At 38.2% G+C, this 25,093-nt stretch overlaps 1 protein-coding gene across 3 annotated transcripts in view; it reads left to right on the forward strand.

Annotated features, from left to right (window-relative positions):
- The window catches only part of PDE7A (phosphodiesterase 7A), a 116,043-nt gene extending 92,052 nt beyond the window's left edge, over nucleotides 1-23,991 (forward strand). For all 3 annotated transcript variants that reach the window (XM_072804432.1, XM_072804434.1, XM_072804433.1), the window contains exons 6-13: nucleotides 6,892-6,987; nucleotides 9,000-9,100; nucleotides 14,409-14,540; nucleotides 14,721-14,812; nucleotides 16,645-16,789; nucleotides 17,365-17,461; nucleotides 18,317-18,397; nucleotides 22,165-23,991. In XM_072804432.1, the coding sequence (XP_072660533.1) occupies nucleotides 6,892-6,987; nucleotides 9,000-9,100; nucleotides 14,409-14,540; nucleotides 14,721-14,812; nucleotides 16,645-16,789; nucleotides 17,365-17,461; nucleotides 18,317-18,397; nucleotides 22,165-22,373 (953 nt within the window). In that variant the 3' untranslated portion in view covers nucleotides 22,374-23,991. The remainder of the gene's footprint in view (nucleotides 1-6,891; nucleotides 6,988-8,999; nucleotides 9,101-14,408; nucleotides 14,541-14,720; nucleotides 14,813-16,644; nucleotides 16,790-17,364; nucleotides 17,462-18,316; nucleotides 18,398-22,164) is intronic.
- Nucleotides 23,992-25,093: the final 1,102 nt, after the last annotated feature.

Below are 25,093 nucleotides of genomic sequence, written 5' to 3' on the forward strand. Positions count from 1 at the left end.
CATCCTTGTTTTGTTCCTGATCTTAGAGGGAAAGCTTTTAGCTTCCACCATTGAGTACGTTACTTGTGGGTTTGTTGTATTTGGCCCTTTTTTATATTGAGGTACACTCTGTACCTGCTTTGTTGAGAGTTTTTATCATAAGTGGATATTAAATTTTGTCTAAAGGTTTCCCTGCATGTATTGAGATGATTATAGCACTTTTATCCTTTATTTTATTAATGTGATGTATCATGTGATTCATTTGCAGATGTTGAACCATCCTTACATTATGGAATAAAACCCACTTGATTGTAGTGTATGAGCCTTTAAATGTTGTTGAATTTGGTTTGATAACATTTGGTTGAGTATTTCTGCACCTTTGTTCATCAAGAATATTAGACTGTAGTTTTCTTTTTTGTACTGTCTGATTTTGGTGTCAGGGTGATGCTGGCCTCACATAGAAATATTTCTTCCTCTTTAATTTTTTGAAATAGTTTGAGAAGGATAGATACTCTTCTCTAAATGTTTGGTAGAATTCACCTGTGAAGCCTTCTGGTCCTGAACTTTTGTTAGTTGGAGGTTTTTTGATTACCAGTTGGTTTGGTTTCATTGCTAATAATTGGACTGTTGAGATTTCCAATTTCTTTGTGATTCAGTCTTAGAGGATTATATGTGTCTAGGAATTTATCCATTTCTTCTAGGTTGTCCCAATTTGTTGGCAAATGCTTGTTTCATTAGTCGTTAAAATCTATATTGCTGTGGTGTCTCTGGTATCTTCTCCCCTTTCATTTCTGATAGTATTTACTTGAATCTTGTCTCTTCTTTTTCCTGATAAGCCTGACTAAAGGTTTATCAACTTTATTTATCTTTTCAAAGAATCAGCTCTCAGTTTTATTGATCTTTTAAATTATTTTTTAAGTTCTGTTTCATTTATTTCCACTCTGATCTTTATTATTTCCTTCCTTCTAGTTTTGGGCTTTGTTTTTTCCTTTTCTCATTCCTTTAAGTGTAAGTTTAGATTATTTCTTTGATATTTTTCTTAGTGCTTTTGGGAGGCTTTATCATTATAAACTTCCTTTTTCAAAATGCTTTTGCTGTCTCTTATATTTTGAAACATTATATTTTTGTTTTCATTTGACTCAAGGTGTGTGAATTCCTCTTTAATTTTTTTCATTGACCCCTTGGCTGTTAGTTAATGTGTTTATTTTTTTCCAGTTTTTTTTTCTTGTAATCTTCATACTGTTTTGATTTTAAAAAGATGCTTGTTGCTTTGTGTTCTTAAATTTATTGTTTTGTGGCCTAATATGTGATGGAGAATACAGTGTTCTGTATTCACTTCAAAAGAATGTGTATTCTGCTGTTTTTAGATGGAATGTAAGTCCGTCTGGTCTAATGTGTCATTTGAGACCACTATTTTCTTATTGATTTTCTGACTGGAGTGGGGGGTATTAAAGTCCCCTACTAATATTGTATTACTGTCAATTTCTACCTTTATGTCTGTTAATATTTCCTTTATATATTTAGGTGGTCCTATGTTGATTGCATAGATATTTACTATTTCTTTTTATCCTCCTGTTGGATCAGTCCCTTCATCATTATGTAATTCCTTTCTTGTCACTTGTTAAAGTTTTTCTTTTAAAGTCTGTTGTGTCTGATATAAGTATTGCTACCCACACTTTATTTTCATTTCTATTTTCAAGGAATGTTTTTTCCATCCCTTGACATTCAGTCTGTATATGTCATTAGGTCTGAAGTAAGCCTCTTGTAGGCTACGTTTAGATGGGTCTTGATTTTTTATCCATTCAGTCACCCTTTGTTTTGTTTTTGTTTTTTTTTACCCTTTGTTATTTGATTGGAACATTTGGTCCATTTACATTTGAAGTAATTGTGGGGTTTTGTTTTGTTTTTCATTTGAAGTAATTGTTAATGGGTGTGTATTTATTGCTGTTTTGTTTTCTGGTTGTTTCCTAGTTCTCAGTTTTCTTCTTCTGTTGCTGTCTTCCCTTTGATTTGATTACTTTCTTTAGTGTTGTGTTTTTATTCCTTTCTCTTTATCTTCTGTGTATCTGTTAGAGGTTTTTGCTTCCTGATTACCATGAAATTCATATATAATACCATTATGTATATAGCAGTCTATTTTAAAGCAACAGTCACATTCTAAATATTCTAACAGGAGTACCTTTCTGCAATATTTTATGTTTTCTATGTCATATTTTACAACTTTTTTTGGTATATATTTCCTAAGTAAATATTATAGAAATAATTGATTTTACTACTTTTTATTTTTAACTTTAATATAAGCTTTATAAGTGGCAGGTCCACTACCTTTATTATATGTTTGCTTTTACTAGTGAGACTTTTTCCTTCATCATTTTCTTCTATTTTTGACCTTTTCTTTTTGCTTAAATCCCTTTAATATTCTTTATAAGGCCTGTATAGTGGTGATGAACTTCTTTTGCTTTTGTTTGGGAAGCTCTTTATCTCTCCTTCAATTCTGAATGATAGCCTTGCTGGGTAGGGTATTCTTGGTTATAGGTTTTTTCCTTCGGTATCATGCCACTTTCTTTTGGCCTTCAAAATTTCTGCTGAAAAATCAGTTGATAGTCTTATGGGGTTTCCTTTGTTCCTAACTAGTTGCTATTCTCTTGCTGCTATTAAGATTTAATTTTTGACATTTTAGTTATTTGTCTTAGTGTTGACTTCCTTGTGTTCATCTTGTTTAGGACCCTCTGTGTTTCCTGGACCTAGATGTCTGGTTCCTTCCCCAAGTTAGGGAGTTTTCATCTATTATTTCTTCATAAAATTTTTCTGCCCCTTTCCTTTCTGTTTTCTCCTTCTGGGGCCCCTGTAATATGAATGTTAATATGCTTGATGTTGTCCCAGAAGTTCAGGTGAAGATACTCAGGACAGTAGCCACTTTGGAGGGGACAGGCACCAGTCCCAGTTGAGCTGCCTGCCATGAGGATGGGAGCCACTTTGGAGGGGTATCTGCCAGGGTGGGTAGGTTGGGCTGGATAGGTCCACAGGGGAACACTTGTTCAGGGTGACAGCACTAGCAAGGTAGATAGATGGTGTCAGAACTGGTGCCTGCCAGCATCAGATCAGCTGGGTAGGGGATGGCAAGAAAAATGACATCTTTTAGTAGTTCCATTCCTGGATAAAGTTCTTACAGATCCCTGACCCTATTGCATAAGCCCTAAGATTAAGTCAATGAATTTCCTTCCCTTATGTCCCAAACACTCTTTAAACTGCTGTCTCTGTGCAAGTGAGTTTGTGTACAGGCTCTTCCAGAGTGGAATCTTGGCTTCTCCTGGAGTTACTAAGCTTTGCTGATTTTCAAAGCTTCTGGATATAAGCCCAGCTGATTTTTCAAACCCTAGTGTTATGGAGGGTTGTCTTCCTGGTGTGCAGATCCTCAGGCTGGTGGGTGCCTGATGTGGGGCTTGAACCCTTCACTTCTCAGGGAGGATCTCTTTACTTTATGATAAACTTCCTGCTTACGGGTCACCAACATGAGGATGTGGATCCTGACCAAACCACATCTCTGCTTCTTCTACCCTTCATGATGTGGCTTTTTCTTTGTATCTTTAGCTGTAGAAGAGCTATTCTGCTAGTTTTCAGATCATTTTCCGAGAGTTGCTCTATATGTACTTGCAGTTTTGGTGTGTCCATTGCAAGAGGTGAGCTTAGGATCCTACCACTCTGCCATTTTCACCAATTCCTGCCCATTTTTTAAATTGAAGTGTAATTGACATATAACCTTATTTTAGCTTTAGGTATACAATGTAATGATTTAATATATGTATATATTTAAAACAATTACAAAAAAATCTAACATGCATCATGATACACAGTTACAGTTTTTTTGTGATGAGAACTTTTAAGGTGTACTGTCTTAGCAACTTTCAGATATGCAATATGATATTTTTATTTTATTGTTTTAAATAGGCTCCACACCCAGCATGGAGCCCAACTCAGAGCTTGAACTCAATAACCCTGAGATCAAGACCTGAGCTGAGATCAGGAATCAGACACTTAATCGACTAAGCCATGCAGGTGCCCTGCAATACGGTATTATTAATTATAGACACCATGCTGTACATTACATCCCCCAGACTTACTGTATAACTGGAAATTTGTACCTTTTGACCCCTGTCACTTATTTTGTCAGCATTACTACCTCTTATCTCTGACAACCACCAGTTCTCTGTATCTGTGAGCTTGGTTTTTTGTTTAAGATTCCACATACAAGTTAGATCATATGGTATTTGTCTTTCTCTGTCTGACATATTTCACTTAGCATAATTCCCTTTAAATTAATCCATGTTGTTGCAAATGGCAAGATTTCATTCATTTTTTTATGGCTGAATAATATTCCTTGGTGTGTGTGTGTGTGTGTGTGTGTGTGTGTGTGTATACACCGCATCTTCTTTATTCATTCATCTGTCTATGGACACATAGGTTGCTTCCATAACTTGGTTATTGTAAATAATGCTGCACTGAACATAGGGGTGCATGTGTCTTTTTGAATTTCTTTTTCTTTCAATAAATACCCAGAAGTGGATTACTGGATAATATGTTATTTCTTTCTTTTAATTTTTTGAGCATCGTCCTGCTGTTCTCCAGAGTGACTGCACCAATTTACATTCCCACCAACAGTGCACAAAGGTTCCCTTTTCTCCACATCCTCACCAACACTCGTTATTTGTTTTTTTGATAATAACTATTCCTGACAGGTGTAAGGGAATAACTCATGGTTTTGATTTGCATTCCCTGATGATTAGTGATATTGAGCATATTTCATCCAACTCTTGGCCATCTGTAGGTCTTCTTTGGAAAAATGTCTTTTCGTATCCTCTGCCAATTTTTTAAAAATTTTTATTTATTTATGATAGTCACAGAGAGAGAGAGAGAGAGAGGCAGAGACATAGAGGGAGAAGCAGGCTCCATGCACCGGGAGCCCGATGTGGGATTCGATCCCAGGTCTCCAGGATCGCGCCCTGGGCCAAAGGCAGGCGCTAAACCGCTGCGCCACCCAGGGATCCCCCTCTGCCTATTTTTTAACTGGATTGTTTTCTTGAACATATATTGTGAAATACCTACGTATATATCCAAGGCAAAGTTGGTTGTTACAGCAATAACAACAGAAATATAGCTCACTTCTTCACAAATGGTTCCAAGCTTCATCAACTCCTGTTTCTACCAATAGTGTTATCAGGATTTAAATGCATTTTAACATTTAATATCTTAAAAATAAAAGATCTGAAAAAAATTTTTTTCTTTTAAAAGTGATATGTCAGGGTTTTTAAAAAAAAGAATCTCTTTGGGTCTGCTGCATCTTTTCCAGGGTTTCTCATTCAAATATTGTTAAATGAATTTATATTTTTCCTCAGTCATAGGCTTCTATTGGTAGTTGTTTAGGCAGTTGTGGGAAATGAGGTTAGCTGAATAGTCCTTTTTAATTCTTCATAAATGTTATTACTGTAAATATGCAATGTGGGAATAGTTAAGTTTTTATAGATTTTTGTAAGATCATGAATTTATTTAGAGACTACTCAAATCATGGTTATGTTACAGTTATTTTCTAAATGCTGGCAATAAGTTATAAGCTCATAACTCTTTAAAACTTAGTTTTAAAAATTAAAACAATATATGTGTCCTGTAGAGGAAATCTATGAAACTTTGAAAAACGTAATAGAAGGTAGAGATACGGAGAGTTACATCTTGGAAGAGAATCTAACCATCATAACAATGGTAGTTTTTCCAAATTTAATTTCTATACTAGTATTGACTCTGTGGTCAGTGACAAAGGAGTGGAAGTTGAGGATGAGATAGGCCACAGTGCATGTAGCAGCTCCTTTAGAAAACTTAGCTAACTGTGAAGGGGAGTAGAGAGGGTGACCCTGGAGGGAGCCAAGAGAGTAAGGTATTCTTTGTTGTTTGAAAGAAAATCTAGAGCATGTTCCAAGTGCCAGTGTTTATTGGAACAATACAGAGAGGGACTGAGGACAGGTATTTTGATTCAATGGGATGGAAGTGGGATGTGTTGTTAGGTATATCCAAGCAGAGTTTCTGAGAAACTCTGGAAGTGTCGAGGGATTGGCTTTGGAAAGAAAAGGAAACTCTAGGGATTGTGTATTGTCAGTGAAGTATGAGGCTGTTGGGAATGAGAGGGTGAGTGAGTGGAAATATGTCGAAAGTTTGAGAAGGCTTGAAAAGCTTAAAAATAGTCATTTGAGGAGGTAAATTAACCATTTCACTAGAGAAACATACTAAGATTGCTATATAGTGTTGTTAACTTAGAGTGATGGGATAGAACTCTGCTTAGTTTTGTGACCACTACCCACCCACCTTCCAGCTCTTAGATTTACTGCTTGCTACAAGTGTGGGGGAGGCAAGTGGTCAAGTTCAAAGTTTTGGTTTTGAGGTCATTGATCCCTCCTCCTAGCTCTGTACCTTGAAGAATTAAATACAACCTCCAGCTAACAAGGTGTAGCTAAGGCAGTTGACTTTGGACATCGTCATTCAGTTATAGTGACCTGGTAGAGAGATCCAGCTGGAAGTTAGAGCAGCCATGTTCTGGGTGCTTTGGGAAGTTGTGTTAAACTTAGTGTGGGACAATTTTCAAAGTTCTCTATTGATTCTAATTATTTTGGTGTCTTTCAAAAAATTGTTTGAAAATGCTTATCTTACTTGGTTGTAGAAAAATGAAACAAAGCCTTTTTCCCCCTTAAAATGGAAAAAAGAGATGTGAGATTTAAAGTTCATAGCTAGTAAAATAAAAGGATGTAAATTTTAGCCAAAATTTACTCTCCATGTTTTACATTCAAAACCCATATTGGAAGCACAGTTGGTGGTTATGCTAGCCTGTATTTCTTACTAATATTAATATCTCTTCTTCTTTCATTTTAGGAAATAGTCTAGTAAGTTTAACCTTTCATTTATTTAGTCTTCACGGATTAATTGAGTACTTCAATTTAGATATGATGAAACTTCGTAGATTTTTAGGTAAGTGAGTCTAATCCATTTACTAGTAATTAAGATTTAAGCCTGTTGAAATTTGTGTCAGTTATATCCATTAGCTATTGCTCTAAAACAAACTACTTCAAACTTAGTGCCTTGGAATGACCCACATTTATTTAGCTGTTCAATGCTGCTTGTAGTCTGGCTGAGCTCCTTTATTTGCCTGCAGGTGACAACAGGTGAGCTACTCTGTGGGCCTTGCCTGGGACCTCAGCTGGGCTGCACGTGGCTCTCCATGGTCTCCCATTAAATTAAAAGGTTACGGAGGAGTTGGCACCTTAATAAATTTGCTTTAAAAACAAAAAAAGAAGGGAATATTTATTTATTTTACAATAAGCTGAGCTTGTTCAAGGAGCGAGCTGGTCTACCCACAGCCCCAGGCCCCGGTCTCAGCACTGGCACACTCTTACTTCCACAACATCCTCTTGGCCAAAGCGGATCAGATGGGGAGGAACAGCACCTACCTGCCAGGAAGCTTTGTGGGTTCCCGGCACAGGTGGAGGGCATAGTGAAGAAGTGGGACACTTTTGCAGTCATTCTCTGACACTAACCACAGCTTTGTGACAAAGATGACAAGTTTTGTGCTTTTTAAAAATTTTGAAAGCTCAAACTTTAAAAAAATCAGGTACATTGTACCGAGGTACTCTTTTTCTGATCCCAGAAATCTCTTTACAATAGACTTTATTTATTTTTTATTTTTTTTACAGTAGACTTTGAAGATGATTTGTAATCTGTTTAACCATGCAGGGTGATATTTGCTTAGGACTGCTCTGCTAAGAAAAAAGTTGAAGTTTTTTACCAAATAAAAATGTTAAAAAAATTAGCATGGGAATTATTTCTTACTTTTTTAAAGAAGAAGATAGTATTTTCTTTCCTCTTAAATACCAGACTAAGATAAATTTATTACTTAGGCCCTTTAGAGACTTTTCATGTATTACTTATTTATACTTTGTATGCCTGTAGTCCTATACTAATACATTGTGTAAATTATAAAACACATACAAAAATAGATATTAACAAGAGTAATTAAAAGGCTGTTTGAAGGGATGGATTAAATTAAATATAGAATTCCAATGCTCCTTCCTTTTCACCAATGAGTGATAGTTTACCACTGTGGAATTGGAATTGGCTCACTTTACTCAGTGACCAGAAGATGAGAGTGTTATGCTCTTGGGGCCATCCTGCAGGCTGGATGGCAGTGGGAATAGCTCTGCCCTAATCCTAGTCTACTTTTCATGAGAGCACAATACAAAGCAGAGAGTAAGATTAACAGAAGGTCCATCCCTGCTACTGAAAAACTAATTCCATCTGAAACTCCCTCACTGATGATGCACCTGTAGGATCATGCTCATATACCCTAATAACTGTAATATTTTAGCCTCATATAGATTTTTGTTCACTGACAAATGTCTAGAATCTAAAACAGTACTTGGCACAATAAGTATTTGTTGAATGATTATAGTGTTAATTAAACTGAGAAACTTAAAATTATATTTAAGAGAGAGGAGTTTGGCACGATGATAGATTCACATTTTAAACTTTTTTTTTTTTTTTAAAGATTTTATTTATTCATGATAGTCACACAGAGAGAGACAGAGAGGCAGAGACACAGGCAGAGGGAGAAGCAGGCTCCATGCACTGGGAGCCCGACGTGGGATTCGATCCCGGGTCTCCAGGATCGCGCCCCGGGCCAAAGGCAGGCGCCAAACCACTGCGCCACCCAGGGATCCCGATAGATTCACATTTTAAAAGAGAAAATATTTATTGTTTTGACATGAATACCTTCTGAAAATTTCAAACAAGTTAGCAGTCCAGTGGTATTGATTCTTTGGTATATGTGTGAGTTTTGAGGTGATTATCATCTCTCTGAATCTGTATAGTCAGCTGATAGCCACATAAAAGTTTTAAGTGGAAAACTCCTAATTATCATAATTTTTGTATTGGTATATGCTTCTCACCTACAATGAAATGTGTGGTTTTTTTTTTCTTTGATGCAGTTATGATTCAAGAAGATTACCACAGTCAGAACCCTTACCACAATGCAGTCCATGCTGCAGATGTTACTCAGGCCATGCACTGTTACTTAAAAGAACCTAAGGTAAGGTGCTGACATTTACAGTGGGTGAGAATTCTAAGAAAATTCTTTTGACTTACTATCAAATGCTTTTCCTTAAGTTAGTGATTTGACTTAAAATTAGAGGGTTCCTTCACAAGAGTGAGTTCTGGCTGGATCAAGCTTCCCATCGTGGTTATCTGTGTAAGTGTAGCAGCTCAAGAACTGGGTGATTGTTGGGAGCAAGGCTGGAGAAGTCCAGGGAAGGTGCAGATCCTAGGAACCTCCCAGTGCTGTGTTAAGACACTGATATTTACACTAAGCTCCTGGTGAGCTCCCTGAGGGCTGAACAGCATTAGTCTGGTTTAGTGAATGAATGGGGAACTGCAAAAGGGAATCAGGAGACTTTAGAAAGCTGTCCTGGGTGTGGTATCAAGATGAATCTGGCAAGACCAGGAAAAGGGACTCCCGTCAGGAGTTGTTTCATTTCGATGCACCATGGAAGAGCCTGGCAGCTCAAGCTAGGCAAGTAGCCTTGGGGAAGAGGAGAGTGGATGGTCTGTAAGATTTCTTCTGAGTTAGAGTATCTAGGTTATGGTGTCTGCATGCATTTGGGGGGGATGAACTAGGGAGCAGAGTGGATGAAGACTGTGGAGCAGCTGAGTAGAAGGTGGAATTCTGTGAAAGAAAGACGTAGAAAAGAGAGCAAGTTTTGGGGGTAAGGCGGGTAGAGATGATGAGTTCCATTTTGGATACATGAAGTTAAACATATTTGTGCTATATCCAAATGGAGCAGTTGAATAGAGGGTTGGATCAAAGATCCTGGAGCACAGGAGAGAATCTGATGGAGATACAGATGCAGGAGTCATCTTCTGTAGATGATAACAGAAAGCCACATTTGCCCATGGACGTTTTCTACCCCTGAGGGTTGTGAAAATACATCTGCTTACTCTTAGCCCTGCTTCTAAACTCTTCTCCCCTGAGATCTGACCGTTTGTGCTAGTTGATACCAACTGTGATATAGCCATGTGGTTGGCAGTGTTCTGATTTTTCAAGAGATTGTGGAATATATGAAAATACCCCAATTTTTTTTTTTTTTTTAAAAGATTTTATTTATTTATTCATGGTAGTCACAGAGAGAGAGAGAGAGAGAGGCTCAGAGACACAGGCAGAGGGAGAAGCAGGCTCCGTGCACCGGGAGCCCGACGTGGGATTCGATCCCGGGTCTCCAGGATTGCGCCCTGGGCCAAAGGCAGGCGCCAAACCGCTGCGCCACCCAGGGATCCCGAAAATACCCCAATTTTTAAAGTATATACATCATGACTTTTTTTTTAAGATTTATTTATTTTAGAGAGATTGAGGGTGCATGTATGTGCATAATGGAGGAGCAGAGGGGAGGGGAGAGGGGAGAGAATCCTAAGTAGACTTCCCACTAGGTGCAGAGCCTGCCTCAGGCCTTGATGCCCTGACTCTGAGGTTATGACCAGAGCTGAAATCAAGAGTTGGATGCTTAACGGACTGAGCCACTCAGGTGCCCCACATCACGATTTTTTTAAAAAAAGCATATTTATTGTGGTGTCACTTATATACCATAATAAAATGTATATACTCCCAAGCCCAATTTTTTTATTGAACTTTAGAAAAACTCTGGCTAAGTCTAAAGCCTCTATTTGAGAGTTTTTTGGGAGAAGTTGATAAGTAATCACCATACAGCCAGGTAAATGGAATGATGTTCTATGAGACACTGTGAACACATCTGCGAAGGCTTCTCCCCTCCCATCTTCCGCTGGCCACACCCAACCAGAAGCCAGGGCCTGGAAGTTAGGGTTGATGTCAGGCAGTGGGAGTGGTGAGAGGGGCAGAGAACACACAGGATGGGGGAGTTGTGGATAAAAATGAATAAAAACAGACTTACCTTTGCAGCTCTGGCAATACTAATTTTTGAACCTTTTTTTTTTTTTTTTTGCCTATGTAGCTCTGATAATTCTTATTTTAAATACTTTTAGCCCTATGCAGCTCTGAATAATACTTATTTGAAATACTTTTCATTGTTAACATACTCCACACTTAGGTAAGGCTTCAGTGAAGGAGATAGATAAAATCACTGAGCCCTAAAATGCAAAAATTCCATTCTCCTTTATTGTCGTTTACATTTTAAAACAGATTCATTCTGGGGCGCCTGAGTGGCTCAGTTGGTTGAGAGTCTGCCTCCTCCTAAGGTCATGATCACAGGGTTCTGGGATCAAGCTGCATCAGGCTCCTTGCTGGGTGGGGAGCCTGCTTCTCCCTCTCCCACTGCTCATGTTTTCTCTAGATCTCTCTCTCTCAAATAAGTAAATACAATCTTAAAAAAAAAAAAAAAAAAAAAAAAAAAAAAAAACCAAACAAAAAAAACCAGAATCACTCAGTTTTAAAAGTACATTCTAAGAAAAGCCTTCTTTTTTATTTCCTCGGCTTTTATGTGGCCTCACAATTTCAAGTGGTGTCACTAGTTGAGTACATTTTTCTGGTGCTAGGAATCCACTGGAAAACAGGACAGGAAAGGTCCCAGTGGGGGGAAGCAGTTATTAAACAAATGAATAGAATGTTGTTGTAATTACTCATGTGGAGAAACCAAAATAGAGGAACATGCTGGAAAGTGACCAGTGTATGGCAAGCATTTACAGCTTTGGTTAGAGTGGTCAGAAAACACCGAAACCGGGCAGTCCGGGCGACTCAGCGATTCAGCACCACCTTCAGCCCAGGGCGTGATCCTGGAGACCGGGGATCGAGTCCCACGTTGGGCTCCCTGCACGGAGCCTGCTTCTCCCTCTGCCTGTGCCTCTGCACCCCTCCTCCCCCCCCCCGCCCCCCCGCCGTGACTCTCATGAATAAATAAAATCTTAAAAAAAAAAAAAGAAAAGAAAACCCCGAAACCAAAAGGGAAAATTTGAGGAGGAACCAGCTGTACAAAGATGCAGGCACGGAGGGAATTGTAAATAGAAAGGCTTATTAGATAGAGAATTTAGTGAGAAGCATGCTTTCAGTTTTTATGTATGATTTCTGTGTAAGAGCTAATTCCTGGACTCTAAGTGAAAAAAATATTCAAAGCCCCCCAAATTGCTAGAAAGTTAGGGAAAAGTTCCTTCTCTCTATACTTGCATCAGCTCTAACTTTAGTGTTCACTTCTTATGTTTTCGTAGCTGAACTTACATAGATCATAATTGTGTTCCAGTTGACCCTACTAGCACTTAATAGCAACAATAAAAACTGTGAGGTTTTTTATTGAACACAGGAAAACTCACCATTACTAGTTTTCTTTTTGAAAAAGGGTCCTGATGATAACTTTGCAGGTACAAGTGAAGTCTGGCTTATAGATGTCAAATGGTTTGCAGTTTCTTTCTTCACAGGACTCCTTGTTACTGTCTGGCATAACCAGATACAGTCACAGGAATGGAAATGACATTTGCCTTTGTTTTTAATTCACTCTAAGAAATTGTAATAATGTCACTGACTTCTTTGTCTTTGTTATAAAGCTCATAAAGTTTTCTTTCTGATGAAAAATTTTTTTCATGTGGATTTGTTTTCAACTTAGAACTTACTTTTTCCCTTCACAGAACTTTTAGAAATTCAGTTATTCCTTCTCATGTTTCTCTTTTTAATGGTTAACTCTTAAGTCCACCTGAGATGGTTTGAAGTCCAGTAACCAATTTGTTGATGCATTAATTTTTTTAAGTCTAAGTCTGGATTACTGTATTCTCCCAGGATAGTACATGTCTACTGCCCTTTTGCCTCTGTGCTCATTACCATAAGAATATAACACTTCTGCATATTGCTTAGTGACTTACATGTTCAGATCTCCACAGCCATGCCCACACGTCTCTGTCGGGGAGAGGAGGTTGCTTTATATTTAGGGTGCCCACATAGCAGGTCTCCTGCATATATTGACTTAAAGCAGATCTTTATTTTTTTAAATGCTTTTGTGTATCCTAAAGAAGAAACCATTTTCCTCACCATCGTCTCCATTCATCGAGCCTTTCCATATACCAATTACAGGGATTCAAAATAGTGCCTTCAAACAAGTTGGAGTTTTCCATGGGATTCAAACTCTCAGACAGTGATTTTTTTTCCCCCATTCTAAGATGAACTTGACATAGGAGATGGAACAAGGTCCATTCTGGCATAGGAAGAAAATGTTAGAATTTGAATCTAAATTTATTTTTTATCTCAAAATTTAAAAATTGTCAACTTTCACCTCTGCTTTATCATGTACGGTATATATTCAGTATCATACGTATAACTGTGTGGCGGTATGGGCTCAAAATATTTTACTGTTGGTTAGGACAAAGGATCACACAAGTTTAGAAAGCATTGCCCTAATATTACCTGAAAAAAAGTGTGTTCTGCAGAATGTTACTATGGCAGGAAATGTGAGTTGTTGTAGGAACACAAATCAGTCATTTGCTTGCCTGGAGGTAGAGACTGGTCATTGGAGTCAGGCCTTAAAAGAGGAGTACAAGTTGGCCAGAAAATGAGAGGAGATTGATGAAAAACAGGTGATACACACAGGTGATCATTTCTTACCATTGACAGTTTCTGTTACTTATTTTATCACTGATAGTTTCAGCCAGGCAATAAACTAACTTCTTGTGATTATTTTATTGTATCAGCAAAGGTTAGCAATGGATATTGAACTGTAACATAATGATTGCTAGTTTACAAGATTGCTTTTTCTGAGGTGAATTGTTCTGAATGTATCCATCCATTGGGAGAAGATTTTATTACAGACTAGACATAGACTTTTCCATGATTACTCAATAGCTTCCATAAACATTAGGACCTCAGAAATAACCTTACACTTTGGATTCTTAACTGAAGTCCCGTAACCAGTTTGTTGATAAATAAGTGCCCTCAGTCATAGGTCTTCTGTATTGTATACTTAAACTTCTGATAAGAGGGTATATCTCACATTAAATGTTCTTAAAATAATTTAAAAAAATTTTTAAAGACCCTCATAGGTCTTGTATTGGTAGTGGCTATAGTAATAAAAATATACAAACCTGTGTTTGTTTTAAACCCATTTCTCAAAGAGATGGTTTATGTTTTAGCTGTCATGTTAAGTAAGCTTGTTTAAAATGAAACAGTAGAAGGATGGGGTTTGTAAAGTCTGTGTGGGCAGGGACACGCGTCATTATTATGCCTACCCCCAGTGTCATCAGCACCTGGCAGGTGCTCAGTGGTCTTAATGCACAGTCTGAAAAACATGAAGGAGGAGGAGACTTGACACTACTGTTTGGGGCTCATTCTGAACTACTGTAGTGGTACCGAGTTTATTTCAAATATGTCTATAATTAATTCTTTTGTTACACTTCAGCTTGCCAGTTCTGTAACTCCTTGGGATGTCTTGCTGAGCTTAATTGCGGCTGCCACTCATGATCTGGATCATCCAGGTGTTAATCAACCTTTCCTTATTAAAACTAACCATTACTTGGCAACTTTATACAAGGTTAGTGCAATTTTGTCATGCAGTTTAATATTCTTGGATTCTGGAAAATGTTTTAATGGAATCAAAGTAGCAAACAGATTCTCAAAGAATGTTAGAATTTTAACCAGATTAATATCACCTAAGTAATTCTTTATGTTCAGAAGAGATTTACCATTAATTCAGATATGCCCTTTTTTGTAGAATACCTCAGTACTGGAAAATCACCACTGGAGATCTGCAGTGGGATTATTGAGAGAATCTGGTTTATTCTCACATATGCCATCAGAAAGCAGGTAGGCTGGATTAAGACACATTTAATTGGTTACAAACTAAGGAAATTAAGTTGGCAAAACAATTTTATAAAGTTTTACAAATTACTCAGGTGTTCCACAGTTTTCAGTTTTTGTTAAATTTAATGGCTAAATTATTTTACAAATTTATATCAAAATTCTAGTAATTTAAACTATTCTACAGGATACACAGTAGTATTTTTTTAGTGCATTTTTATGGCTCATTCCATAGACTTGGCAAGTATTACAAAATTCATTCCAAATACTAGTATAATAACTAGTATTATGTATTTCCACTTTATGCTCATTTGAATAAAACCCTATGTCCTAGGTGTAAAGAAATTAATCATTCTTTATAACAAATACACTCAAGTTTCACGAAGTTTTCAAAACTGATAAGTAAAAAGAATACTTTGTGTCTCAATAGCATAGTCCTAGAATCAGTAATGGTGGAAAGAACAGAAAATACTAATTTCTTAAGAAAAAGGCCATTTCGTGTTAAGAGGCAAGGCCATTTAAAGCCTGATAAAAAGAATTGGTGCAAATGAGCCCAACAGGATGGTGGTTAACAAAGTGTCCTATCATTGATCCATAAACCAATGCTTTTACTAATGCCTCACTGAGAGAAGATACACTTGAGAAAAAAACCATGTAGGTGGATATGAACTATCTGACTCTAGAGACAAGGTGAGGTGTAAAAATAAGTTTGGGCACTAAAATATAAATTCCTATCATTGTTCTTTCCTTGTTCCTTTTCATAATATAAAACCTTATTTTAAAAACTTAAGTATTTTGTGTAATGACCATGAGAAAAAAGCTGGACTTTATTTTTTATTTTTTTAAATCTTTATTCACGGATACCATTTGGAGTTATGACAATACTTCTGGTAAGTAATATTGTTTCTTGCTGTAGTACAAATGTAAAAATTGTTTAAACCATAGTTTTTATATGTATAAATTATCTTTTTCTTAAGGCAGATTAAAATGTTTGCTTTATTCCCTTTTTGTCGTGTTTTACAGTTGATTAACCGTGTTGATAAAAACTGAAAATAAGGAACACTGCATAATAGCATTCTTTTATGTTTCCTTTATTTAGAGTTTGTTTTACTTAATACTCAATATTGTGAGCCTTTTAATCTGGTGACAGCTCTTTACTGATCTTTATACATAGATAAAGTTTGCTATGGCCCATTGGTGGGGAAAAGGCAGGGATTTTAAGTTTATTTCCCTTTTTATTCAACTTGAAACGGTTTTTTAAAATGATATATTTGTATTAACTCGTTACCTTTTCCTTTCAGAAAAGTTGGATATTCATTCAGATAATTGATTCTTGAACTTGACCCTGAAAATATAGTTGCATCTAAACTCAAATTGTTTGGTGGGATTTTATCAATGTATAATCAGGCATCTTAGTCAAAATACCTACAGTAGTTAATTGTTGACTGGGCTGTTCTTTCTCTGTTTGCACCAGCCTTTTGCCTTTCAGATTTCAGACACCAGAAAATAAAACAGAATTGTTTACCTTCAGCACATCCCAGCAAAGAATTTTCTAAAATAATGTTACCAATCTCATATAGATACTTCTAAGGCAAATAATTAATTCCTCCTTGGCTGACAAAATAAAAGCACTCTTTTTGGAATGTACTCATATTGGTATTTTCCTACAAACTCCTTTGGTTTTAGTTTTGATATTTTTAATAGTTTTTTTTAACACATTCTTTAAAATTCATTGTGATGGATTAAAAGTTAAATGGCAGAGCATTAAGTTTAAGAAAAAAGAAATAAGAATTTAATTGAAAGTCTTCTATTTTCTCTTTATATTTCTCTAATTCCAGGCAACAAATGGAGACTCAGATAGGTGCTTTGATACTAGCCACAGACATCAGTCGCCAAAATGAGTATCTGTCATTGTTTAGGTCCCATTTGGACAGAGGTGACTTACGCCTAGAAGATTCCAGGCATAGGCATTTGGTTTTACAGGTAAAATGGGGCTGGGAAAGATTCTCTTTCTAGGTTAAATTATATGATGATTAGAATAAAAATGAAATCTTCTGGGGCAGCTTTCAGAGTGGTCAAGTCTTGAGGGAAAGTTGTGGAATCTCCTTCCATGAGTGAAACACTTTCCAGAGGGTGAATCTGTTCCTAAGGAAAACACAGTTGCTTTTGTAGTTTTCATACTTGAGATTTCTAACAAAAACAATTTTTGTAAGATTAGGGTGCTGACCAAGAAACAGCATTTGATTAAAATTTTGCATATATAAAAGAGAGAGAATCAGATGATTTATGTGTAGCTTTATGTTTAGTCCTGTCCTTATGCTTGGCTCTTGGGTATTAGTAAAGCATGTGTAATGAGATAAGCAGTCCTTCAACATTCCTGCAGAAATAAGTGATGGCCCTAGTAGCATCATGAAATTAATATAAAAGACAATGAATTTTCTATTGCAGTATTTTCTTTTTATTAAGATCTTTTTTCCCTGCAATTAGAGTATGTTGGAGCTTAGTACAATTGAAATTTTACTTTTTTCTTAAAAGAATTTTAATATTTTGCTCGCTAGATGGCTTTGAAATGTGCTGATATTTGTAACCCATGTCGGACCTGGGAATTAAGCAAGCAGTGGAGTGAAAAAGTAACAGAGGAGTTCTTCCATCAAGGCAAGTTACAATTTTGGGTGATAAGTAGTCTATCACTTGGATAAACTAACCCACACATTTGCGGGAGTCCAGCCCGACATACTTGGTATTTTTAGTGACAATTCATAATAGATGTCCCTAGAACAAATAATGTACAAATTGAGCCTCTGTTTTCAAAATTAGCAGTTCTCTTTCGAAATGATCAGATATGAATATATGCATACATTTATAAATAAATGTGTAGCTCAGGTTGGAAATTTTGCTACACGGAAAGATTTCCCTGACCTTGTTACATCTTTGTCCCATGTGGAAGATATTGCCATATGAATGTGCAAGATATTTTTAGCAATTTAAAGCCAAGAACCAAGGATCTTCATTTTATGCACCTTCCTTTTAGAAATCTAAGTGTTAAATTAAAATGCTAGTAGAATTACAGTCATGGGGGTAACACCTAGTAAAATTTTTCATGTCCTCCATTTAAATTAGGATATCAGCTTGAGACGCCTGGGTGGTTCAGCGGTTGAGTATCTGCCTTTGGCTTGGGGTGTGATCTTGGAGTCCCAGGGTCGAGTCCTGCATTGGGCTCCCTGTGTGGAGCCTGCTTCTCCCTCTGCCTATGTCTCTGCCTCTCTCTCTCTCTGTCTATCATGAATGAATAAATAAAATCTTTAAAAAAATTAGGATATCAGCTTGTTAATCTTTTCTATCTTTGAATAATTTAAAAAAGAACTAATTTAGTCACCATCCTTTCATGAGGATTAAGTATGTCATGTTTTTCCTAAGGAATTTACAAGTAAGATGAAGAATTTAATTATATACTTAAGCAATGGGTATGTTCCACATTAATAATTCTTTTTTTTTTTTTTTTAATTTTAGGAGATATAGAAAAGAAGTATCATTTGGGTGTGAGTCCACTTTGTGATCGTCAGACTGAATCTATTGCCAACATCCAGATTGGTAACTATACATACATAGATATAGCTGGTTAGAAAAATCCTGCTGACTTTAATTTTATCAAAAATAAATATACTTTTAAAATATATAATAAAATTGTGCTCATTTCTGTTTTTTAATTGAGGAAATTTTACCACTTTTTCCCCTTTTATGGCTCTTATGATTTACTCTCATTTGATCTTAAGTCATAAAAACCATAATTTTTGCAAAGTGCAGGTGGCAGTAACTTTGTTCTGAAACTGAAAGAATGTATGGTTTGCTAATGTGGAAGCTTCTTTTGCATGATTCTCAGATTGCCATTCTGAAGCGAGAAAAGTGACCACTGAGTGAGCAAGATGATAACGTGAAGACCAGTTTCTACTACTGCTTACTTGTCTCTTTTAGCATTGCCTATTGGTTCATTCTTCAGCCTCCTGGGAATCTCCCCTTAAGCTATTTCAGTCTGCTCTCCAGCAGCTGCCCCTCACGTACCCACAGCAACCCGGGACTCTGCCCTGTTCCCCAAATCCGTGACGCCCCTCCACTCTTTGTGCCTCGCCATCCTTCCCATCTGCCTGCTGGACTCATTTTTCTGGAAGAGCCACCTGCTCCCGAAGCTACCTTCTACTCTGCAGGCAGAGTTGCTCTTTTTTCCAGGCCTTCCAGAACACCATATCCATCTGTCCTTGCACCCAGTTCCTTGTCCCTGGCAATGTGTTCCTGAGGCCCCACACTGTACCTGGAGGCAGGGGGCACTTGGGAACTGTTAGGAACCATTACAGGAGCCATAGCTGTGATGGAAAAACAGGGAGATGTGCTGATTGAAATATGGGCAACTTGTTGTAGAAGAGCAAAGGAATGAGTGGTGGAGTTCTGAGCATAAAGTAGGACTGTGCGGAGGGGTAGGTCAGCGAGGTATTGAAGGTTGACTATAATATTGGTAGTTGGTGTTGAGTAGGATATTGGAGCATTATCCTACTCACCCAGGGTGGCCTGGGTGGCTCAGCGGTTTAGTACCACCTTCGGCCCAGGGCGTGATCCTGGAGACCCGGGATCGAGTCCCATGTCAGGCTCCCTGCATGGAGCCTGCTTCTCCCTCTGCCTGTGTCTCTGCCTCTCTGTGTCTCTCATGAATAAATAAATAAAATCTTTTAAAAAAAATGTGTACACAAACTTCAGAAAGATAAAGTTTCTAGAAATTCAGAAGATAACATGCTTCTGTGGCATAATACTTTGAGAAGAGGCCTGTGCTCTAGGTGAGAAATTCAGAAATGTAATTCTCGCATTGTAATTGCAAAGGATTATAATGTAGAAGACAGGAGGTTGTAGGGGACTTGACTGCAGGAGGAGAATAGAGAAAATGAAGAGCCAGGCCCAGGAGAGTGTGGTACAGGCCTGTGGGAATGGTGTTGGGGTGCTGAGGTGCCAGGAAACCTAAGGAGTTTTACAGAGGGGGATGCTTTCTTTTGGGAGGATGAAAAGACAATTATGAAGCAGATCTGTGCCTGGAGTCTCAAGCAGAAAAATCTTCAAATGCAAAAGAATAGGTGAAACGTGGTCAAAGGGAATTGAGTCAAAGATAGGTAGCAGAGGCACTGTAACCACTTTAAGTTCTTTCTGACTTCCTTGGTTAATGTGGGAACTTTACAGTGAAGTTTTTTAAAACTGCAATTTTTAAAAGGGCAAAGAAGCTAGATCCCTTCAACTCTTCATTTCCATCTGTAGATCTTGTCCATGTTGGACAGTTCCAGGTGAGGTTATCTGAGGGACAGGATACAGAAAATGATGATAAAGGTTGACATCTGCTAACTGTTCACAACAACCCTAGGAGACAAATACTGCTAGTGCTTCTTTTTCAGATAGTTTGCCAGTTATATACAGTTCACAGATATTGGCGTTTTTGACATCAAATCCCATGTAAAATAGGGCTTGGAAAGATTCTATTTCTAGGTAAATCCTGTGACTAACAGAATAAATACTGTGATTACTCAGAGTCAGCATAGGGTCATTAAGTAGAAGTCACATTTAATTAATCCAGGTTCCATCTTTAATAGGAATAATAGTTTTGTTAAACAAGAAAAGATCATGTATTGGGTAAGGTATTGACAGGGTGTCCTATAGTACATGGAGGTGAGAGAGAGGCGCATGTACAATAAGTAGATTCACAAGCAGCTGATAAGTAGAGCCCCGCCCTCCAAGAGGGAGCTGCATGGCTCTATGTGTCCAGGTCCCCAGCCTGTTCATTTTTACCAGGTGCTTAAGAGCTGGAAGAATGAGGGTTAACCTAGAGCTGGAAGTAATACTTCTGGATTGTTGGATGTTACGGGCAAGATCCAAAAGCTCTCAACCAGTTGGAATAATGGGTGAATCCATAGGAAGAAACTCATGTAAAGCCTGATAATAAGATTCTAATTTGGGTATAAAACTGTAGCTGCTCATGACTTCAGTATGGGATCTAGAAAAGACAGGCCTTTGGGTGACTGTTCAGCCTGACCCTGTGGTGTGAGGATGGCTCACAAAAACCTGCTGCTCTCTTTGCGGTGATGACATTTTTCTGTTTGTCTGTTTCTCTTCACCAGAACACAACTCCTTGAGGGCACATCTTGTCTATTCCCTGCTATATTCCTGGCCACCCTAGAACAGTGCCTGGCATATAGTAGGTTCTTGGTTAATATATATGGCGGGAATGGAAGAAATAGAAGGCCTTATTTCCACTTATTAACCAGTAGTCCAGATAACTAAAGTTTGTACACTTTTCTAATAAAAAGTCCTAATTGCTTTTTTTTTTTTTTTTAAGATTTTATTCATGAGAGAGAGAGAGAGAGAGAGGCAGAGACCACGGGCAGAGGGAGAAGCAGGCTCCATGCAGGGAGCCCGATGGTGGGACTCCATCCAGGGACTCCAGGATCACACCCTGGGCTGAAGGCAGGCGCTAAACCACTGAGCCACCCAGGGATTCCCCCAATTGCTTTAATTCCAGAATTTTTTGCCACCTAAATGTAACCTATGTTGTCTGTGGTCCACAGAGATCTTTTGCTGCAAAGGAAAAGTTTTGGAGATGAAAAAAATTTAAAAACTGTTACATAGCAGTGATAGAATTTGAATTTTGTAAAAGGTTTGGCTCTATAAATTCTGATTTAAGTGGCCAATTGTAACCATGGGCAGGTGTGAAGATTGTCATCCCTGAGGGGATAAAGCAAGGCAGCAAACCAGCAGTGCCACTTCAGTTCCCATCTCATCACCCACAGGCCTGGGAGACCCCTCTCAGCCTCTAGCTGTCTTCACTGTAACCGTCTGCCCTGCTTTCCTCACAGTTGGAAGGGCCACTGAGTGTTTGCTCAAATAGATGTGGTTGTGGAGCTGAGAGCAGTCGTCAGAAAAGATTTGATGTGTTTGTCAGTTAACCTTTACTTAGAGTTCTAGGAGTTGGGCAGCCCGGGTGGCTCAGCGGTTTAGCGCCGCCTTCAGCCCCTGGATCCAGTCTTGAGTCTCATGTCGGGCTCCCTGCATGGAGCCTGCTTCTCCCTCTGCCTGTGTCTCTACCTCCCCCCCCCCCCCCACCGTGTCTCTCATGAATAAATAAATAAAATCTTAAAAAAAAAAAACAAAGTTCCTTAATAGGTTCTTCAGAGAAGTTAGGTAAATTTACACACACACACACACACACACACACACACAGAGAAAACTTAGGTAATACTGGATTAGGACTTAGAGAAAAAACACCGGGTAGATGTTTTGAAGATGAAGTTTCAGAATATACGTTAATACCTTTTTTCTCTTATTTTCTCAAGGTTTCATGACTTACCTAGTGGAGCCTTTATTCACAGAATGGGCCAGGTTTTCCAATACCAGGCTCTCCCAGACAATGCTCGGACATATGGGGCTGAACAAAGCCAGTTGGAAGGGGCTGCAGAGAGAACAGTCCACCAGTGAGGACACTGATGCTGCGTTCGAGGAGTTGAACTCACAGTTATTACCTCAGGAAAATCGATTATCATAGCCCCCAGAGTCAGTGGGACAGACTGTCTCCTGCAGGTGTTTAGAAATGTGAAATGGGGTCTCAAGGTGAGAGGACTTGCTCTTGACTGCCAAGGTTTCCGAAGGAACAAGGCCAGCGTTATTTATTCCCAAGGTGTCGTGTCCTGTCTCGGATCACGCAACCCCACTTTTTAATTATAAGACCCGAACATATAGCAATATGCATTTGGCTTTCGTGAGAAACCTTGAATATGCAAAGCCCAGCAGGAGCGAACCGGAGAGGAGGAACAAAAGGAAGCTTTGAGGTGTGCCACCGAGTCTTTCCAAGCATTTATTCCTCGAACCACGAAACTTGAACTGGATCTTTCAGCAGAAATCTCTTGGAATTTAACCAATCTGATGCAACATTGTGTATCTGTACCTTCCACTAAGTTCTCTCTGAGAAAATGGAAATGTGAAGTGCCCAGCCTCTGCTGCCTCCTGCAAGACTCGATGTTTACAAATCCACTCTGAAATACTGGTTCTAAATTGCCTTGGAGCATGATTGTGAAGGAACCACTAAGAATTTTAAAGATCAAACTTAACCTGCAGCTCTTTCCCTCTGGTTTGCCTTGTTTCTTCTTTGGATGCCACCAAAGCCTCCCATTTGCTATAGTTTTATTTTGCGCACTGGAAACTGAGCATTTATCATAGAGTACCGCCAAGCTTTCACTCCAGTGCCGTTTGGCAATGCAATTTTTTTTTTAACTCTTAGTTTTTAATTTGGGGCGGGCGGGGAAGAACACCAATGTCCTAGCTGTATTATGATTCTGCAGTGAAGACATTGCATGTTGTTTTCACTACTGTACACTTGACCTGCACATGCAAGAAAAAGGTGGAATGTTTAAAACACCATAATCAGCTCAGGGTATTTGCCAATCTGAAATAAAGTGGGATGGGGAAGTGTGTCCTTCAGAGCAAGGGTACTAAAGTCCCTTTCGCTGCAGTGAGTGAGAGGTATGTTGTGTGTGGATGTGTGGATGTGTGTTTGCGTGCATGTTTGTGCATGTGTGACTGTGCATGTGGTATATTTATCCATGTGGGAAAGGAGTTGAAATGTAAGCTTTTATTTATTATTTTAGAATGTGACACAGTGCGCAGCCACACTGGGGGAGGGGAAGGTAGGTGAGCCGTAACAGACTGCTCCAGTTGCCTTAAACTATGCACAAAGCTAAGTGACCAAACTTCTTGTTTTGATTTGAAAAAAAAAGTGCATTGTTTTCTTGTCCCTCCCTTTGATGAAACGTTACCCTTTGATGGGCCTTTTGATGTGAACAGATGTTTTCTAGGACAAAAATCTAAGGACTAATTTTAAACTTCAAACATTCCACTTTTGTAATTTGTTTTAAATTGTTTTATGTATAGTAAGCACAACTGTAATCTAGTTTTAAGAGAAACCGGTGCTTTCTTTTAGTTCAATTGTATTTCCCTTGTTACTGTAAAAGACTGTTTATCGATTATGTTTACAGTTTGTTGCAACAGCCATTTTCTTGGGAGAAAGCTTGAGTGTAAAGCCATTTGTAAAAGGCTTTGCCATACTCATTTTAATATGTGCCTGTTGCTGTTAACTTTTGATGAATAAAAACCTATCTTTTCACATATTTATCTTCGATATTTACCTTACAACGCAATCTTTTGGAAATCATGATGCTAATGACTAGGAAATCAGAGATTTAGCTTCTTGGTTCTAGCATTCACTCATCGGATACTTAGCCAGCTAGGTGCAGGCACAATCCATTAGCGTTATCTGCACCTCACGAGTGAGTGAGTGGCCCTGCGTATGTAGTTGGCTCCAAGTTCTGACTAATACAAGGGAGAAATCTGCTTGATTCTCCTTTGATTGATGATCAGTGTAAGAAGGGCATCACTGGGCTTCTCCTGTGTCTTCCCCAAGTCCTATTCATTAGGAAGGATATAGTACAAACCTTAAAATCAAACATGCTGTCATTATTTGCATAGAAGAGTGATGTCCAATAGAAATATAGTGTGAGCCATGTAAGTGAATTATCAATTTTCTACTAGCCACGTTTAAAAAAAGGAAAAAAAAAAACAGATGGAATTAATTTTATTAACATTTATTCCAGTATATCCAAAATATTGTACCATTTCCATATGTAGTCATTATCTTAGAAAAAACCATTGGAGAGATGTTTTACATTCTTTTTTGGGGGGTACAAAATCTTTGAAATCTGGTGTGTTTTTTACACTGGAGAGCACATCTTGGTTCAGACTTAGCCACATTTTGAGTGCTATGGCTAGTGGCTACCATATCGGACAGTGTGTGGGTACAGCAGTCTGATGTAGTAGAGTGGACTGTACCTGGGGAAGATCAGTGGCCATTAAAGGTGGCACCATCCTGACAAATCTAATGCATCTAGAGTCTGATGAGATCTTTACAGGCTCTGAGAAGATCTTTACAGACCTAGGATGTCAGCACATGGAAAGTGGAGCTATCTCCTAGGAAACTCCCATTAACCAAGCTCATAGTAACAGATACTTTTTTTTTTAATGTTAGTATTTGAATTTACAATGGAAATATAACTATCAATCATTCTCTCCCTTTAGGCAAATCTTCTTGGGAAGTCAAATTATGATCAGCCGGTTACTTGGTGAGCATGGATTCTGAGCAAGGGAAGCAAGTTGCCTCATGCATCCATCTCCCTACGGGGATGTGCCTGCTGATATTCATGTTGGTGGACCAGG

The sequence above is a fragment of the Canis lupus genome, chromosome 28 (genome assembly GCF_048164855.1).
Source record: "Canis lupus baileyi chromosome 28, mCanLup2.hap1, whole genome shotgun sequence".
In the NCBI taxonomy this organism is placed as follows: Eukaryota; Metazoa; Chordata; class Mammalia; order Carnivora; family Canidae; genus Canis; species Canis lupus.